Genomic DNA, 16,032 nt, shown 5'->3' with positions numbered 1-16,032 from the left:
ACCTATGCCACTTAGCATTTACCAGATCCTTCTTAAGACAGAGTCAATGGATGGAAAAGTTTCAGACAAGTAATCACCAGGAAGGGGTGGGTGGGTGCGTGGGAAAGTGTGTGTGAGTGTGTGGGGGAGTATGTGTGTGTGGGAGCGTGTGTGTGTCCCAGCACCGTCATGAATGAACTTGTTTTAAAAACAGACCTTCAGGCATTAACACAGAGGGAAGCTTGAAATGATAAGACGAGGTGGTGAGGCTAGATGTGAAGAATTGATTCTTTTGAAAAAACCCTGATGCTGGGGAAGATTGAAGGTGGGAGGAGAAGGGGACAACAGAGGATGAGATGGTTGGATGGCATCACCGACTCAATGGACATGAGTTTGAGTAAACCCCAGGAGTTGGTGATGGACAGGGAGGCCTGGTGTGCTGCGGTCCATGGGGTCACAAAGAATCAGACATGACTGAACGACTGAACTGAACTGACTGAGGTGGTGAGGCACGGAGGATTTTTACAAATCACAGGTCTCCAGAGTCTCTGGCTCAGCAGATCTATTCCACAGGCAAGTCACAAAAGCTGGGCATGTATGTGTGACCCTATCTGTGGATACACACACAAATTTGTGTCCAGAGCTGGGGAAGGAAGAAGTTAGTTGGAGCAGGGAATATTTAAAGTGCCCTTTCTGCTGTTACGCGAATCACTGAAAAAATGTACCTATAAAGATGATTTTAACTTAGCAGAAAAAAATTAGCAACTATGGTGTTGCAAAGGTAGGTAAATCAACACTGGAGTGGTCTATGGAGCTCTAAAAGGAACTTGGTTGCCTATTTACCCTGGCCCTACTGCCAGCCATGGGAAAGTCATTATTAATAGGAAACACACTACTTTACAGACCTACATTAATAGTGTTAGTTTAAGTATATGGCTAGCATAATAGTCATAAAAATATTAATGGTAAGTTTCTTAAACTTAAAAATACAAGAATATATTACAGTCAGACTTCTAAGCCTTTGTAGGATCAAAAATATGACTAAGTTAGAAGTTGGTGAAAATAACTAAAATGCAATAGAAGAACAAAAAGAAATATATACGTCATGGTTTAAAATAAAAGCAAACCTTATGAATAAACAAAGTAAGCATGTTAAATGGCACTGCCAGAAAAACCTAATGGCAAGAGAATTTTATCTTTGGGAAGAGACATAAAGGATGATGTTGGCTGATATTTAAAGTGGGAGGGGGGATTGGGATGGGGAATACATGTAACTCCATGGCTGATTCATGTCAATGTATGACAAAACCCACTTCAATACTGTAAAGTAATTAGCCTCCAACTAATAAAAATAAATGAAAAAAAAATAAAGACAAATATAATGAAAGACAAAGACATGATTATTTTGGAAAAGGGATCAGAATAGCATTCTTGGCCAAGAAGAAGAAGAAATGGACCAAAATTAATCTAATATTGCATGGGAGCTAAACTGTGACAGATGAGAGATGGCTGAGGAAGAAGTGGTGGGTAGAGACAGGTGGGGAGGAACAAGTCATTAAAAATCCTGAGTTTGCTTCTATACATTTTTACACAGAGCTGGTGAGAATATCTCATATATGCACAGTAGTTTAGTTTTTGAAGTGCTTTACTTTTATTCTCTCACAAGGCGGTAAAAACTTCTGGTTTGGTCAGGATGCCATTTTCTTTGTGATCCAGAGAGGTTCTGTGACTCTCCCAAAGTCACCCAGCTGGTGGTGGGGAAACTGAGGGTAAAACCCTTTTGTTCTAGCTCTTGGCTAATCTGACAAATCTCTGTCTATCAGAGAATGAAAAGACAGATGGGAACTGTCATTCCAGATAATACTTTTTGTAACAATTTTTAATTAAAAATGCTGAGTGAAGTTCATCTTTCTTTAAAAACTTTACATGAAAATTATATTTAAATATTATTTATAAATGCCAATTACATTCTCCCATGTTCTTCCCTGGACACTTAAAAAAATATTCCCACTTGGAACACCTTATTCCTGTATTAATCTGTGTGTGTGCATGTCCGACTCTCTGAGACTTTATGGATTGTAGCCCACCAGACTCCTCTGTCTGTGGGATTCTCTAGGCAAAAGTATTGGAGGGGGTTGCTATGCCCTCCTCCAGGGGATCTTCCCAACTCAGGGACTGAACATGTGTCTCTTGTGGCTCCTGCATTGCAGGTGTATTCTTTACCTCTGAGCCACTGGGGAAGCTGTTTGTATTAATCTACCCTATGCTTATTACTTCTTAGCTCTGTAAACTTAGACAACTAACAAAGCTTTCTAAGTCTCACCCCTTTATCACTTATAAAATGGCTAATAATTTGACAAAACTCTTAGAGTCATCATAAGTATTATGTGTTGGCTAAGAATTTACTAGCATTGATATTGCCAATATACTATATGACATAATCACTGCTGTTTGTGCAGAATTGAATGTTACTTTTTTATTGTTTGCCTAAAATTCCCTTACAAGGGGTATCTCATACACCCTGTTATATTTATAATATACATAATGCTTTATTACATTTTTTTCTTAATTAAAAATTAGAATCTATAATATATATAGATGGAAGGGTTTTTATTTTTGGCTATGAAACATATTTAGGGCTTCCCTGATGGCTCAGTGGTAAAGAATCCACCTGTAATGCAGGAGACACAGGAGATGCAAAAGTATAATAAATAAAACCCAGCAAAGGACTCAAGATCATTTTGCTGAAATCTTATAGATCCCTGCCTATACATTCTTAGAAACATGGGGCACATGAACAGATAAAGTTTGTACTTTGAAAATAGCAGAGTGTGACTTAAGAAAACTCTTCCCTGGATTGGGAAGATCCCTGACGGAGGAAATGGCAATCCACACTAGTACTCTTGCCAAAAAAATTCCATGGATAGAGAAGCCTAGTGGGCTATAGTCCAAAGGGTCACAGAGGTGGACATAGAGGTAAGCACTCATGACACATATTCATTGTATTTCTCCTTCTAAAGAGCAAGCATGCACTGGTCCTCACTACAACAAGGAAATACATTTCTACAACTGGAAATACCCTCAATTCCCAGTCCCTGTCACACAAGAGATTGCAGTGTTCTAAGATTTTTGAGTCATATAATGAGTTCAGATGATTCTTGAGACAGGCCCTCAGATTAGACAAACAGAAACAGTACATATCACCACAGGCTTCCAGGAAATGACGTTAAATGTATCACAATCCTTTGTAAAACTGTGATAAGGATTGGTTGCATCACCTACATCTGAACATCCTGTATATAAACGGAGGGCTCCAGAGTAGGGTGACCCTTAGCCTACACTGGAGGGAGAACAGACCCCAGCCTTACTTACAGGAAGAGGAGCACTGTGGAGCTCTACTTGGGAGGTAATCTTGCTTTTAAAATCATCCAGCTCATAAGAGACCATGATAAAATTTCAAGAACTTGCAAAGCATATCAACACTCTTCTTAAAGTAAAAGTCCACAGTGTAATAAAAGTATAATAAATGAAACCAGCAAAGGACTCAAGATCATTTTGTTAAAATTTTATAGATCCCTGTGCAAAATATGCCAATACGTTCTTAGAAACATGGGGCACATGGAACAGATAAAGTCTGTACTTTGAAAATAGCAGAGTGTGACTTAAGAAAACTCAGGCTAGAGCTTTAAGAGAGTTTTCAGAAGGCAGGAAAGGGCTGAGAGAGGAGGTCGGGGGTTCAACAAGACAGACTGTAAAGAAAGTCAAAGTGAGCTGAGGAGAAAACTACCAGAACAGCAGCTTTCCATTTTTATTCCCTTTTTACAGTAAGGGAGTGAAAAAATAAGAGAAAGAGGTGTGTGAGTGTGTGTGTGTATTACATATATAAAGTCTAAGGGAAAAAGACTCATAGTTTATTAAAGGAATTCATAGTAATATCACTTTCTGTGCCCAAAGTTAACTTGATTAATATCAGAAGGAAAGTTAATGTTAAAACAGTCTTTCCCACATCTGCTACTCCCATAATGTCTGTGCGATTGTCATAAATTAGGAGTGGGGAGGGGCACAGTGCCAACTGTCAAAACAAATAGGCCATTCTGGATTCCAAGTTTCATAGTATTTTCCTTGATCCCGGGAGTCATGAAAGCTGCTGGTGCTAACCTCGGCCACCCCAGCACTGGAGCGGGAAAACCCACTCACACCTGGATCCTGCCCCAGCCCTGCCCCCTGAGCGAGGAACCTGGGCGGCGTCAACTAGTGAGAGAAGTCAGGAGGGAACCCTGTTCCTCTAGTGTCTCGGGTCTTGGGAAGAGAAAATGAGCTCTCGACAGTAAGTTAATATAGCAAGTGACACTAGAGGAACACAAATGCCGTTAACTTCGGGGGTGGCACTTATGCCTCTGGCATTATTCATGGCTGCCTGATCTGCACATCCATCTTCCTCACTGACTATTCCACATGCCTTAAAGTCAAGGTCTATGCTTTGTACTTTCTGCACCTCATAAGCATCCAGCCTGTGGTGTGTTAGAAGATCACGTCCATGGCTTGGATTTTACGGGGCCAGATCAGGGAGTGACCTAGGCTAGCATGTCAGGCCAGCTTATGTTCTCTTTCCTTCCTGCTTCACACCCCCACAGGGTGTAGCCCTCAGGTAAGACATCCCTTCTCTGCTTCCTGGGTGTGGGGTTTGCACATACCAGCTGGTGGTTGTACTAGGCTTGAGGAAAGAAGTCCTTGACAAGCCTCACCATACATCTTAACAGAAAGCTCTGTGTTTATGTATCTTTCAGTAATGTCACGAGAAGGTCAAGGCAGGATTTAGAAATGTCTGGGGTCCTTGGTCTTGAAATAACCCTGTCAGCACCAGATTCTCACCACAAATTAATACATTTGTCTTTTAAAACATTTTTATTTTATATTGGAGCACAGCTGGTTAGCAATGTTGTGTTAACTTCAGATGTACAGCAAAGTGATTCATATATATATATGTATACATCTATTCTTTTTCAAATTCTTTTCCCATTTAGGTTATTACATAGTATTGAGCAGAGCTCCCTGTAATGCGTTTATCTTCTAGCAATGCTTTCTGTACTTAAAGCGAATCTTGGAGAGAGAAGAAACAGGGCTCACTTGGCCAGCACTCTGCCTGCTAGATTCCTGTCAACTTTGTCCCTTTGGGTAACTTCCAATCCACAAAGTGGCCAGTGACTGAGCTGCCAACAATCCTTGACATCTCTAATGCCAAATATTGCTGATGGTGGCTCTTTCTCTCTACCAGAAAAACTGTTGCTTAAAAAGAATCACCTCAAGTTTTAATGCCAAGTTGTCCTCAGCAAGGCCATGCCTACGAAGTGGACCATCAGAACTCGTCTGAAGGTCTTTTTCAGCTTCTATGTCAGTCGGTCTATAAGAGATCACTTTGTAGAGTACCTCAAGTGAACCAACTGAACTAGGACTTTCATTCAGTAATCAAGAAAATAATTACTGACCCTCTACTCAACATCAGCTGCCACTCTGGGTTCTGAGCACACACCAGTGCCTACATTCAGAGACAGAGCAGAAGATGGGTCATGGGCGTATAAACACATAAAGATAATTTCAGATAGTAACAACGGCTACTCAGAAAATAAAAGGCTAGAGACAACTGGGAGCGGTTGTGAAGTGCTAATTCAGACAGGTTGGTTCTGAAAGGTCTCTTTGAGAAGGAGGCATTTGAGCTGAAACTGAGAGATAAGAGTGAAAATCTTGGGAAGACAGTCCCTTCCAGGAGAAAAGCAGTACACCAAAGCCCTGAAGCAGGAACGAGTTAATACTCTTCTCCTGCTTGTTTACCTCCACTCTTAAGACCCAGCTCATGATTCACCTCTTCTATGATGCCTTCTGAGACACACTACCCTCTTGAGCATCCATTTTGTTTCCCCGTCATAGAGAAAGGCACACACCAAAATGTGAATCATAGGGATCCTGAATATTTGAATTCCATTTTTTTAGAGCACCAGATGTAAGTTCATGAAGGAAAAGAGGTATAAATTATAGCCCTTATTTGATAAACTAATAACTGCCCATTTAATCATCAGAACAAGCTCTAAATGAGCCAGGGTCTGCCTGGAGTTTTCTGCTGCAATAGGGAGCATGAATGCTTGTAAGGACCCCTGGTCACCTGGAGCAGGGAATTCTGACTTAAAATGAAGCCAGTAGACAAAGCTTTGCTGAAGAGAAAATGTAAGGAAAAATTCTGCCATCTAGAAATGGTCCAGAGGTAGCCTTAGCTAGTTGAACACTTACAAAACCTAATGGATACCAGTTTACAGAGTAAGAAAGGAAGACAAATCTATCCTTCTACCTACCTGTCTATCTGTTTATCTATCATCAAATGGTCAAAATCTGGTATTATGAATTCACAATGGAATATTTAGAGAAAACTTTCTACCTAGGTTTTTTTTTTTAAAAAAAAGTACTTTTAAGTCATCCCACTAATTATCAATCTGATATTTACCAAGTCTGAAAGAAAAATTCTTCATTTAAGGATATTTGAGGGCTACCAATTAATAACATTTTCATGCATCAATCTGAACAAGAAATTGTAGTCAAATATTAAATTTATTTAATGATTTTACTGAAAACATAAAGAATGTTCTTACCAGTTGCCTTCTGGATTTATAAACTGCTGCACTGCATAGCCAAACTGTTCACTTGAAGGACCAGAAAATATCTTCGCTTTTGGGAGACCAACGTTGTATGCCACACAACAGTTTAAAATGCCTATTAAAGAAAAATGAAAACAGTCCATATTTACATTTTGTGAATATAAGGTTGTAATATAATTCTCAAAGGCCACTTAAAAAAAAAAAAACCAATTGAAATAATAATTATTCTCCATTAATGCTTACCAAGAGTTTTAAGTATTAATTTGAGGCCCTGGCAGCAAGCTAACTACTTTATTTGCATGACTCACTATTTCATTTGGCCTCATAGCAACTCTAGAATATGATTGCTATTATTATACTTGCTTTGCAGAAATTTCTGAAGCTGTTGGAAATATGTGTGTCTCAGGTAGAAAGGGATAAGGGAAGGCCAGGATAAGGCTGTCTGACTGAAGAGCTTAAACTCGTAAACCACATATTACCTTTAGGGATTCTTAAGTAACTCCGGTTCTATTTGCCCTTCCTAATGCAAGAAGGCTCTAAGCCGCCCCAAGGCAGAGTCAGAGGGTTATCTTCTATTTCTCCTGAAAATCTTGACATGAACTCTATCTATATGAAATGTCCGTTGGTAAAGCATTGCTGACTACATCAAAGGAGTTAAAAAAAAAACCACAGCTGCTTGAAAATTGTTTCCTTTCTTTCAGAAGGGATCACTTTTGAGGATGAAAATGTAGGGAAAGGGGTCAGATGTTTTATTCCAGCAGGAACTGCAGAAGGGGTTTTGCTTTTTGATGTGTCTTTCTGAATACTCGAGAAACAATATTCATTTTCAAAAACAACAAAGGCCCTGATAGGATAAAACCTGGATGGATCTTTTTGAAAAACCTTGTTTTTGATGGAAAGAAAAGAGGGGAAAGAGTCGGGTTGATGAAGACCACTCTCTCTGACCCTGATGGCATTGACACTGGCTGTACTGCATTCTGGAGAAAGAAGGTAGTGTGGACATTTATATTCTCTATAGAAATGGGATGGGGTTTCCCAGGTGATGCTAGTGGTAAAGAACCTGCCTGCCAATACAGGAAACATAAGAGAGGCGGGTTTGATTCCTGGGTTGGAAAGATCTCTGGAGAAGGAAATGGCAACCCACTCCAGTATTCTTGCCTGGAGAATCCCCATGGAGAGAGGAGCCTGGCGGGCTACAGTCCATGGGGTCGCAAAGAGTCAGACATGACTGAAGCGACTTAGGGCATAGACATGGGAACAGGCTTCAAGCTGTTTGAGATCAGTAGTTATCTTTGCAGACACTGAAGGCAATGTGAGTTCTTCAAAACTGACATCGAAGTTCCATAACTATGCATCTTCACAAAGGAATACCCTACTTTCTGGGCAACACTGAAAGGGCATTATTGTTTCAGGCATTGAAAGGATGGAGGAAAAGGGCTGGCTCTCCTGTTATGCCCTTGTACTTTGGGAGCAGATTCTGAAATGTGCTCCAAAAGGAATAACGAGGTCAGTGATGAAGCTTTGGGGACTGAAAGTAGTTGACGTCCCTCTTCACATGCCAAAATCATTCCACCATAGATGTTTTCACTCGAGTGCTCAGCTCATTATTGGCTTTTTTTTTTTAGAAATAATGTGCTGCCAGGAAGAGAAGGACAAACAATTTTCAAATATTCTATAGCAAACACTACACAGCTTTACATTTGCGGATTTTCTCCTTAATATCATTTTTTCAAATGCACCACTCCTTTATCCTTTTCAGGAAATTAAATGCAAGTGAAAATAACAGTGTTGGAAGCAGAGAACCAGAACTGACTTTCAGAATACTGGTGTTTCCAATCAAGAATTTAACTTTGCCCCATTGTACAGAACTCGGTAAATCTTATTTAAATATGTTACCAATTATCTAATGAATCAGTAAAAGCTTCGGGAGGTAAGGCCAAACTGTCCCCTCTTTTAAAATACCTAATGCTGGAAAGGCCACATATGGCTATATATGTGTGCATATATATGTGTGTGTGTGTGTGTGTGTGTGTGTGTGTGTGTGTGTGTGTGTGTGTGTGTGTGTGTGTGTATGTGTATATATATATATATAGAAATAGATATAGATATCATGTCATGACATGAAATCATGATAGGCTCCATTTTATCACCTAGCAGTTAAATTTTATTACATATATGTGTGCATATGGCCTTGACATACTCCTTTTCCTATTTGGAACCAGTCTGTTGTTCCATGTCCAGTTGTAACTGTTGCTTCCTGACCTGCATACAGGTTTCCCAAGAGGCAGGTTAGGTGGTCTGGTATTCCCATCTCTTTCAGAATTTCCCACAGTTTATTGTGATCCACACAGTCAAAGGCTTTGGCATAGTCAATAAAGAAGAAATAGATGTTTTTCTGGAACTCTTGCTTTTTCGATGATCCAGTGGATGTTGGCAATTTGATCTCTGGTTCCTCTGCCTTTTCTAAAACCAACTTGAACATCTGGAAGTTGAGGGTTCATGTATTGCTGAAGCCTGGCTTGGAGAATTTTGAGCATTACTTTGCTATAGTGTGAGATGAGTGCAATTGTGCAGTAGTTTGAGCACTCTTTGGGATTGCCTTTCTTAGGGACTGGAATGAAAACAGACCTTTTCCAGTCCTGTGGCCACTGCTGAGTTTTCCAAATGTGCTGGCATATTGAGTGCAGCACTTTCACAGCATCATCTTTCAGGATTTGAAATAGCTCAACTGGAACTCCATCACCTCCACTAGCTTTGTTTGTAGTGATGCTTCCTAAGGCCCACTTGACTTCACATTCCAGGATGTCTGGCTCTAGGTGAGTGATCACACCATCATGATTATCTTATACACATATATGAAATATTAGTTAAAAATGTAAATCATATCATCTTTCTGCTTAAAATACCCCAATGTCTGAGAATAAAATCTAATTTCCTTACCAGAGTTTCAAAAGTCCTTCATGATCTGGCCCCTATGTATCCAGTGACTTTCACTTTCCACCACCCTCTCCACTCACTGGATTCCAGCCACAATGGCTCTCCTTCTGTCCCTTGAACACATCCTATTCACTCTGCTAATGGCGTTTGCAGCATCCAGACCCACTGCCTACAACACTCTTCTCAATTCAGTATTTATGTCCTGCCATCTATCCATCACTTAGATCTTTGCTCAAATAGGTCTCTGCTATCCTTGTAGAGACTGCCCCTGACTCATCTACCAGTTTACATCCTCCTCAATCATTATGCTACTATCACAGCACTTATCATCCAAAATGATCTTGTGTATCTGCATTGTTTTGTCTCTGTTTGCCTACTAAAAGCTAAGCAACTTCAGAGTCCAGACCTTATTTCTTTTATTCACTCTTATTTTCTTAGCACCTAGGATAATATTTGTGGTATGAAGTAAATATTTAATGAATATATGTTATTTGATGATGATATGGAATATAGGCAAAAGTAAGAGATGAAAGAGAATTCATACTCATATTATTCTAATGCAAGTACAGATAATTTGGATATACTATTTCCTTCTAGTATTTTTTTCAATATTTAAACCATAATGTATATTCGAATTTGTAGCCTACTATTTCTTAACACTTATGTTGGCCTGCCTATATCAGAATCATCTTGATTCATTTGATCCCCACAACAACACTGTGAAACAGCAAAACTAGGGATTATTAGAGGTTAGATGTCTTTCTTGCTCAATGTCACTCAATTGGTGGCTGAGATCTGAGTCTTGGTCTGGCTCATCATGTCAACCTTATAGTCCAGAATTTCTATTCATAAATAATCTGCTCATTTTTCTCACAAAACATGATCTTCTCCATCACAATGCCTTCATCCCACTGATCCTAAATCTCTTCTTACCTGATACATCAATCCCTCCTTAAAAACCTGCCCCTTTTGATTAAGTCTCTCTGTTCTCTATACTTATTTTTTCAAATACATATTTACAACTCACTATGCCACCATTTCACACTTAGCCTATGATAGCCAATTAGTATTTACAAATTTATGTAAGTATTCTAATTCAATGTCTATTTCCTCTTTACAATCCCACTGCTTATAGTAATGTATTCCTATGTCTGTTATAACTGAATCATATGGAAAATGACAACCTACTTGGTTCATCCTGTTTCCTTACACCCTAAACATGCCCATATACTAAGAAATGAATCATTCAAAAAATATTTATCCAATTCCTTTGTGCTAGGCATTTTCCTAAGTCCTGGGAACAGAAGCTGTTTAACTTATGTGCAGAGTACATCATGCAAAATTCTGGGCTGGATGAAGCACAAGCTAGAATCAAGATTGCTGGGAGAAATATAAATAACCTCAGATATGCAGGTAACACCACCTTTACAGCAGAAACTGAAGAAGAACTTAAGAGCCTCTTGATGAAAGTGAAAGAGAAGAGTGAAAAAGTTGGCTTAAAACTCAACATTCAAAAAACTAAGATCATGGCATCTGGCCCCATCACTTCATGGCAAATAGATGGAGAAACAATGGAAACAATGACAGACCTTATTTTCTTGGGCTTCAAAATCACTGCAGATAGTGACTGCAGCCATGCAATTAAAAGACACTTGCTCCTTGGAAGAAAAGTTATGACCAACCTAGACAGCATATTAAAAAGCAGTGACATCACTTTGTCAACAAAGGTCCGTCTAGTCAAGGCTATGGTTTCTCCATTAGTCGTGTATGGATGTGAGAGTTGGACTCTAAAGAAAGTTTAGCACTGAAGAATTGATGCTTCTGAACTGTGGTGTTGGAGAAGACTCTTGAGAGTCTCTCAGACTGCAAGGAGAGCCAACCAGACCATCTTAAAGGATGTCAGTCCTGGGTGTTCATTGGAAGGACTGATGTTGAAGCTGAAACTCCAGTACTTTGGCCACCTGATGTGAAGAACTGACTCATTTGAAAAGACCCTAATGCTGGGAAAGATTGAAAGCAGGAGGAGAAGGGGACAACAGAGGATGAGATGGTTGGATGGCATCACCGACTTGATGGACATGAGTTTGAGTAAACTCCAGGAGTTGGTGATGGATAGGGAGACCTGGTGTGCTGTAGTCCATGGGGTGGTAAAGAGTTGGACACAACTGAATGACTGAACTGATCTAGTGACAGAAGCAATGGACCAAACAGACAAGATCTCTGCTGTCATTGAGCTTCCATTCTTGTAATTGGAATAAGAAATAAAAAATTATATTATCATTGGATAAGTATTAAATTTCAGAAAGCTACAAAGAACCTTGACCCAAGAGTTAAGAAGAGGATAAATCTAAGTTTGAAGGCTTCATTCATAGAAGAGGTGGCAATATATATGGACCTTAGAGGATGAGCTGGAATTCCTACACAAAGAGGAAGACCAAGGTCATTCCAGGCCTAGGGAACTTCCTGCTGAGTACTATGGGGACATGAAAGAGAAGAGAATTGGGCCAGTGAAAAAGTGGCCCAGCAAGTCACAGATTATTAATTTATACATTCCAGGTCTATATTAGATGTAGTGAGTTTCAAGGTCATGTCATTACCCAGAGTGTAACTCTTCCCTCCTGTCCTCATGTGTATGCTTGTGAATGCAGAAAGTACTTATCCAAGGTGACCTTGCTATGTATTTGTTGACAGTAATCAAGCCCAAGTATTCAGTGAATCTCACCCAACCTTATTGCAAAAATAAGCAATGTATGGTCCTGGATGGTTAACTAATTTCCTCTCTGTTCACAATTAAAGGGGGTTTTTCATTCCTGATTATAACCTAGCTTGTTGTCATTTTAATATCCACAGGCAAACCAGATAGTTAAGCACACATTGATTAATGCAAACTTCTTTTTTCTTCCACTCATTTAAAAATTTTATAGCACCTCCTGTCTAGAGAGTTCCTGCTCATCTCTGAAATAGATTTCTGGGAAACTTTAATAATTTAAGAATTAGTTTCAGCAAATATGGAGTTCATTCTCCCACTTTATTATGAAAACTGATTTTAAATTATAGGACTGTGGATGAGATATAGTTAACCCAGTTTTGTTCTCAAAATGTAGTGAGGCTAAGAAAGAACAAAATCTTTTGAAAACAAGGGTACAAATAAATGTATTAAACAAAACATGCCTTTCTATATTTAGCAACAAAATTTGGGGTGGAAGTGTCTTGAGGTCCATATCATTGTCAGAGTTTAATGACAAACATTTGTAGTAGAAGAAGGAGAGTAATTTATGTACTTATTGTGAAACATAAGAATATATGTTGAAGGGCAGGTGGTGCTGGCTTTTCATGAAAGGTATCATTTGCAAAAAGATCCAGAGAGATAAAGGGAAAAATTCAAATTAACAGAATTAAGATCAAAAGCAAGAGGTAGAATTGGACAGAGAGGAGTATTTTAAATTAGGACTCTCTGAAGGCATTCTGGCCCATTCCACAGATGTATGCTGGTATTTGAGGGGAGGATATACCTCTGTTAAATAGTTAACAAAAATATAAGAACTCTTTTAGGTATAAAATAAGTCAAGGGGATATAAGGTACAGCTTGGTGACTATAGTTAATAATACTGTATTGTGTATTTGAAAACTTAGAAGGGAATAGACCTTAAAAGTTATCATCACAAGAAAAAAAATATATAATTACATGTGGTAAGAGAACTTCCCTGGTGGCTCAGCAGATACGAATCCACCTGCAATTCAGGAGATGTAGGCTCAATCCCTGGGTTGGCAAGATCTCCTGGAGGAGGAAATGGCAACCCACTCCAGTACTCTTGCCTGGGAAATTCCATGGACAGAGGAGCCTGGTGGGCTCCTCTGCATGGAGTTGCAAAGAGTTGGACTCTGTGGGAGAAGGCGAAGGTGGGATGTTTCAAGAGAACAGCATTGAAACATGTATATTATCTATAGTGAAACAGATCACCAGCCCAGGTTGGATGCATGAGACAAGTGCTCAGGCCTGGTGCACTGGGAAGACCCAGAGGGATCGGGTAGAGAGGGAGGTGGGAGGGGGGATCGGGATGGGGAATACATGTAAATCCATGGCTGATTCATGTCAATGTATGACAAAAACCACTACAATACTGTAAAGTAATTAGCCTCCAACTAATAAAAATAAATGAAAAAAAAAAAAAGAGTCGGACATGATTTAGTGACTAAACAACAACAATAGATGTTAACTAGACTTATTGTGGCAACCATTTGGCAAATATACATGTATTAAATCACTGTGTTGAAAACAACTCAGTCAAAAAATGGGAAGATCTAAATAGACATTTCTCCAAAGAAGACATATTGTCCAAAGAAGATAGTCAAAAAACATATGAAAATATGCTAAACATCACTAATTATTAGAGAAATGAAAATCAAAATTACAATGAGGTATTGCCTCATACCAATCAGAACGGCCATCATCAAAAAATCTACAAGCAATAATCCGGAGAGGATGTGGAGGAAAGGAAACCCTCCTAGACTGTTGGTGGGAACGTAAATTGGTACAACCACTATAGAGAACAGTATGGAGGTTCCTTGCTGCTGCTGCTAAGTCACTTCAGTCGTGTCCGACTCTGTGTGACCCCATAGACAGCAGCCCACCAGGCTCCCCCATCCCTGGGATTCTCCAGGCAAGAACACTGGAGTAGGATGCCATTTCCTTCATGGAGGTTCCTTAGAAAACTAATATTAGAACTACCATAACGATCATATAATCCAATGATCCCATTTCTTGGCATATGTCCCCGAGAAAATCATAACTCAAAATGATACACACACTCCAATGTTCACTGTAGTACTATTTACAATTTTCAGACATGGAAACAATCTAAACATCCACTGACAGATGAATGAATAAAGAAAATGTGATACTTATATACACTGGAATATTACTCAGCCATAAAAAGAATAAAATAACTGCCATTTGTAGCAATATGGATGGACCTAGAGATTATCATACTAAGTGAAGTAAGTCTGACAGAGAAAGGCGAATATCATATGCTATTGCTTACATATGGAATTTAATAAAAATGATACAAATAAACTGATTTATAAAAACTCACAGATCTCAAAATCAAACTTACAGTTACCAAAGAGAAAATGGGGGGGGGGTGATAAATTAGGAGGTTGGGATTAATTTATACACTCTGTGCTGGCTATGCTGTGCTAAGCTGCTTCAGTTGTGTCTGACCTTTTGCAACCCTAAGGACTATAGCCTGCCAGGCTTCTCTGAACATGGGATTTCCAGGCAAGGGTGCTGGAGTGGGTTGCCGTGCCCTACCTCCAGGGGATCTTCCCGACCAAGGAATCGAACCTGCATCTCCTACACTGGCAGGCAGGTTCTTTACCACCAGTGCTACCTGGGAAGCACCAACATATACATACTACTATATATAAAACAGATACCTAATAAGGACTCACCATATAGCACAAGGAACTCTACTCAATATTCTAATAACCTCTATGAAAAAGAACCTGAAAAAATATATACATATTTGCATAACTGATTTACTTTGCTCTAACAAAGAAACACAACACTGTAAGTCAAGTACACTCCAATAAAAAATTTTAAAAAACCATTGCACTCTACACTTGAAGCTAATATTATATGTCAATTATAACTCAATAAAAAATAAAATCCACATTACTCATATACATGAACTCCAAGGCCTGCATCTCTGTTAAAGAGCCAGCACAGGGTGTCGCTGCTCTAAGGACATGGAGCACACTTCTAGCCTATGCCTGGTGAGGACTGGTCCTCAGAAGCTGCAGAGGTATCGGCGGAAGCAGGGGCACAAGGCAGTGAGCTGAGCATTGCAAGGACAGCAGGAAGGTGCAGCTGTCACCAAGATACAGAGGACCTCTCTTAGGGGACAGCAAAGGTTCCCAGGAACACCGGGCTGAAGAGTCCAGGAGAAGCTCTTTCATCTAGATCAGGGATGGGTGAAACTTCAGGCATGATCTATCTTAGGGTAGAATTCTCCTGATCTGGGGGTCTACTAACCTCAAAAACAAGTTCTCTGCTTCCAAAAAAGGATGGTGTAATCTGTGATAAGACCTTTCCATTTAAAGGGAGAGGTTTGAAAAAATAAAGGAGTCAATGGTACCAAGAAAGCTTAACATAGCAGGTCAAATTCTATTAGGTTTTAAGGTCTGAATAACCCTCTATTGCTCAAGGCTCCATCCTCTGGGCCTGAAATAGCTCTACTAGCCTCTGCTTCTCTTTCCCCTTCAGTCCAGGAGTAGCATTTCTGCTGAGACAACATTTCTGTAAACCTTGCAGGCCTCTTGTGCATGTCATGGGGATCTGTGCCATTAGACGAGAGGGCTCTCCACAGATCCTTCCTGGATACCTCTCTCTCACTTCCTCTGTGAGATGGTTGAGAGAATCCAGGAATCCCACGCTGAATCCATTCAGCAAAATGTTTTCCAACCACACCCT

The 16,032-nt window shown here is 39.6% G+C and overlaps 1 protein-coding gene across 1 annotated transcript in view; it reads right to left on the bottom strand.

Moving 5' to 3' along the window:
- Positions 1 to 16,032, bottom strand: part of ITGA2 (integrin subunit alpha 2) — a 104,872-nt gene that overhangs the window by 68,020 nt on the left and 20,820 nt on the right. The window contains exon 2 of the mRNA XM_065905628.1: positions 6,618 to 6,738. Within this exon, the coding sequence (XP_065761700.1) occupies positions 6,618 to 6,738 (121 nt within the window). The remainder of the gene's footprint in view (positions 1 to 6,617; positions 6,739 to 16,032) is intronic.

The sequence above is a fragment of the Muntiacus reevesi genome, chromosome 14 (genome assembly GCF_963930625.1).
Source record: "Muntiacus reevesi chromosome 14, mMunRee1.1, whole genome shotgun sequence".
Lineage (NCBI taxonomy): Eukaryota > Metazoa > Chordata > Mammalia > Artiodactyla > Cervidae > Muntiacus > Muntiacus reevesi.
The sequence above is the reverse complement of the archived record's forward strand: the minus strand, read 5'-3'. Positions and strand labels throughout refer to the sequence as shown.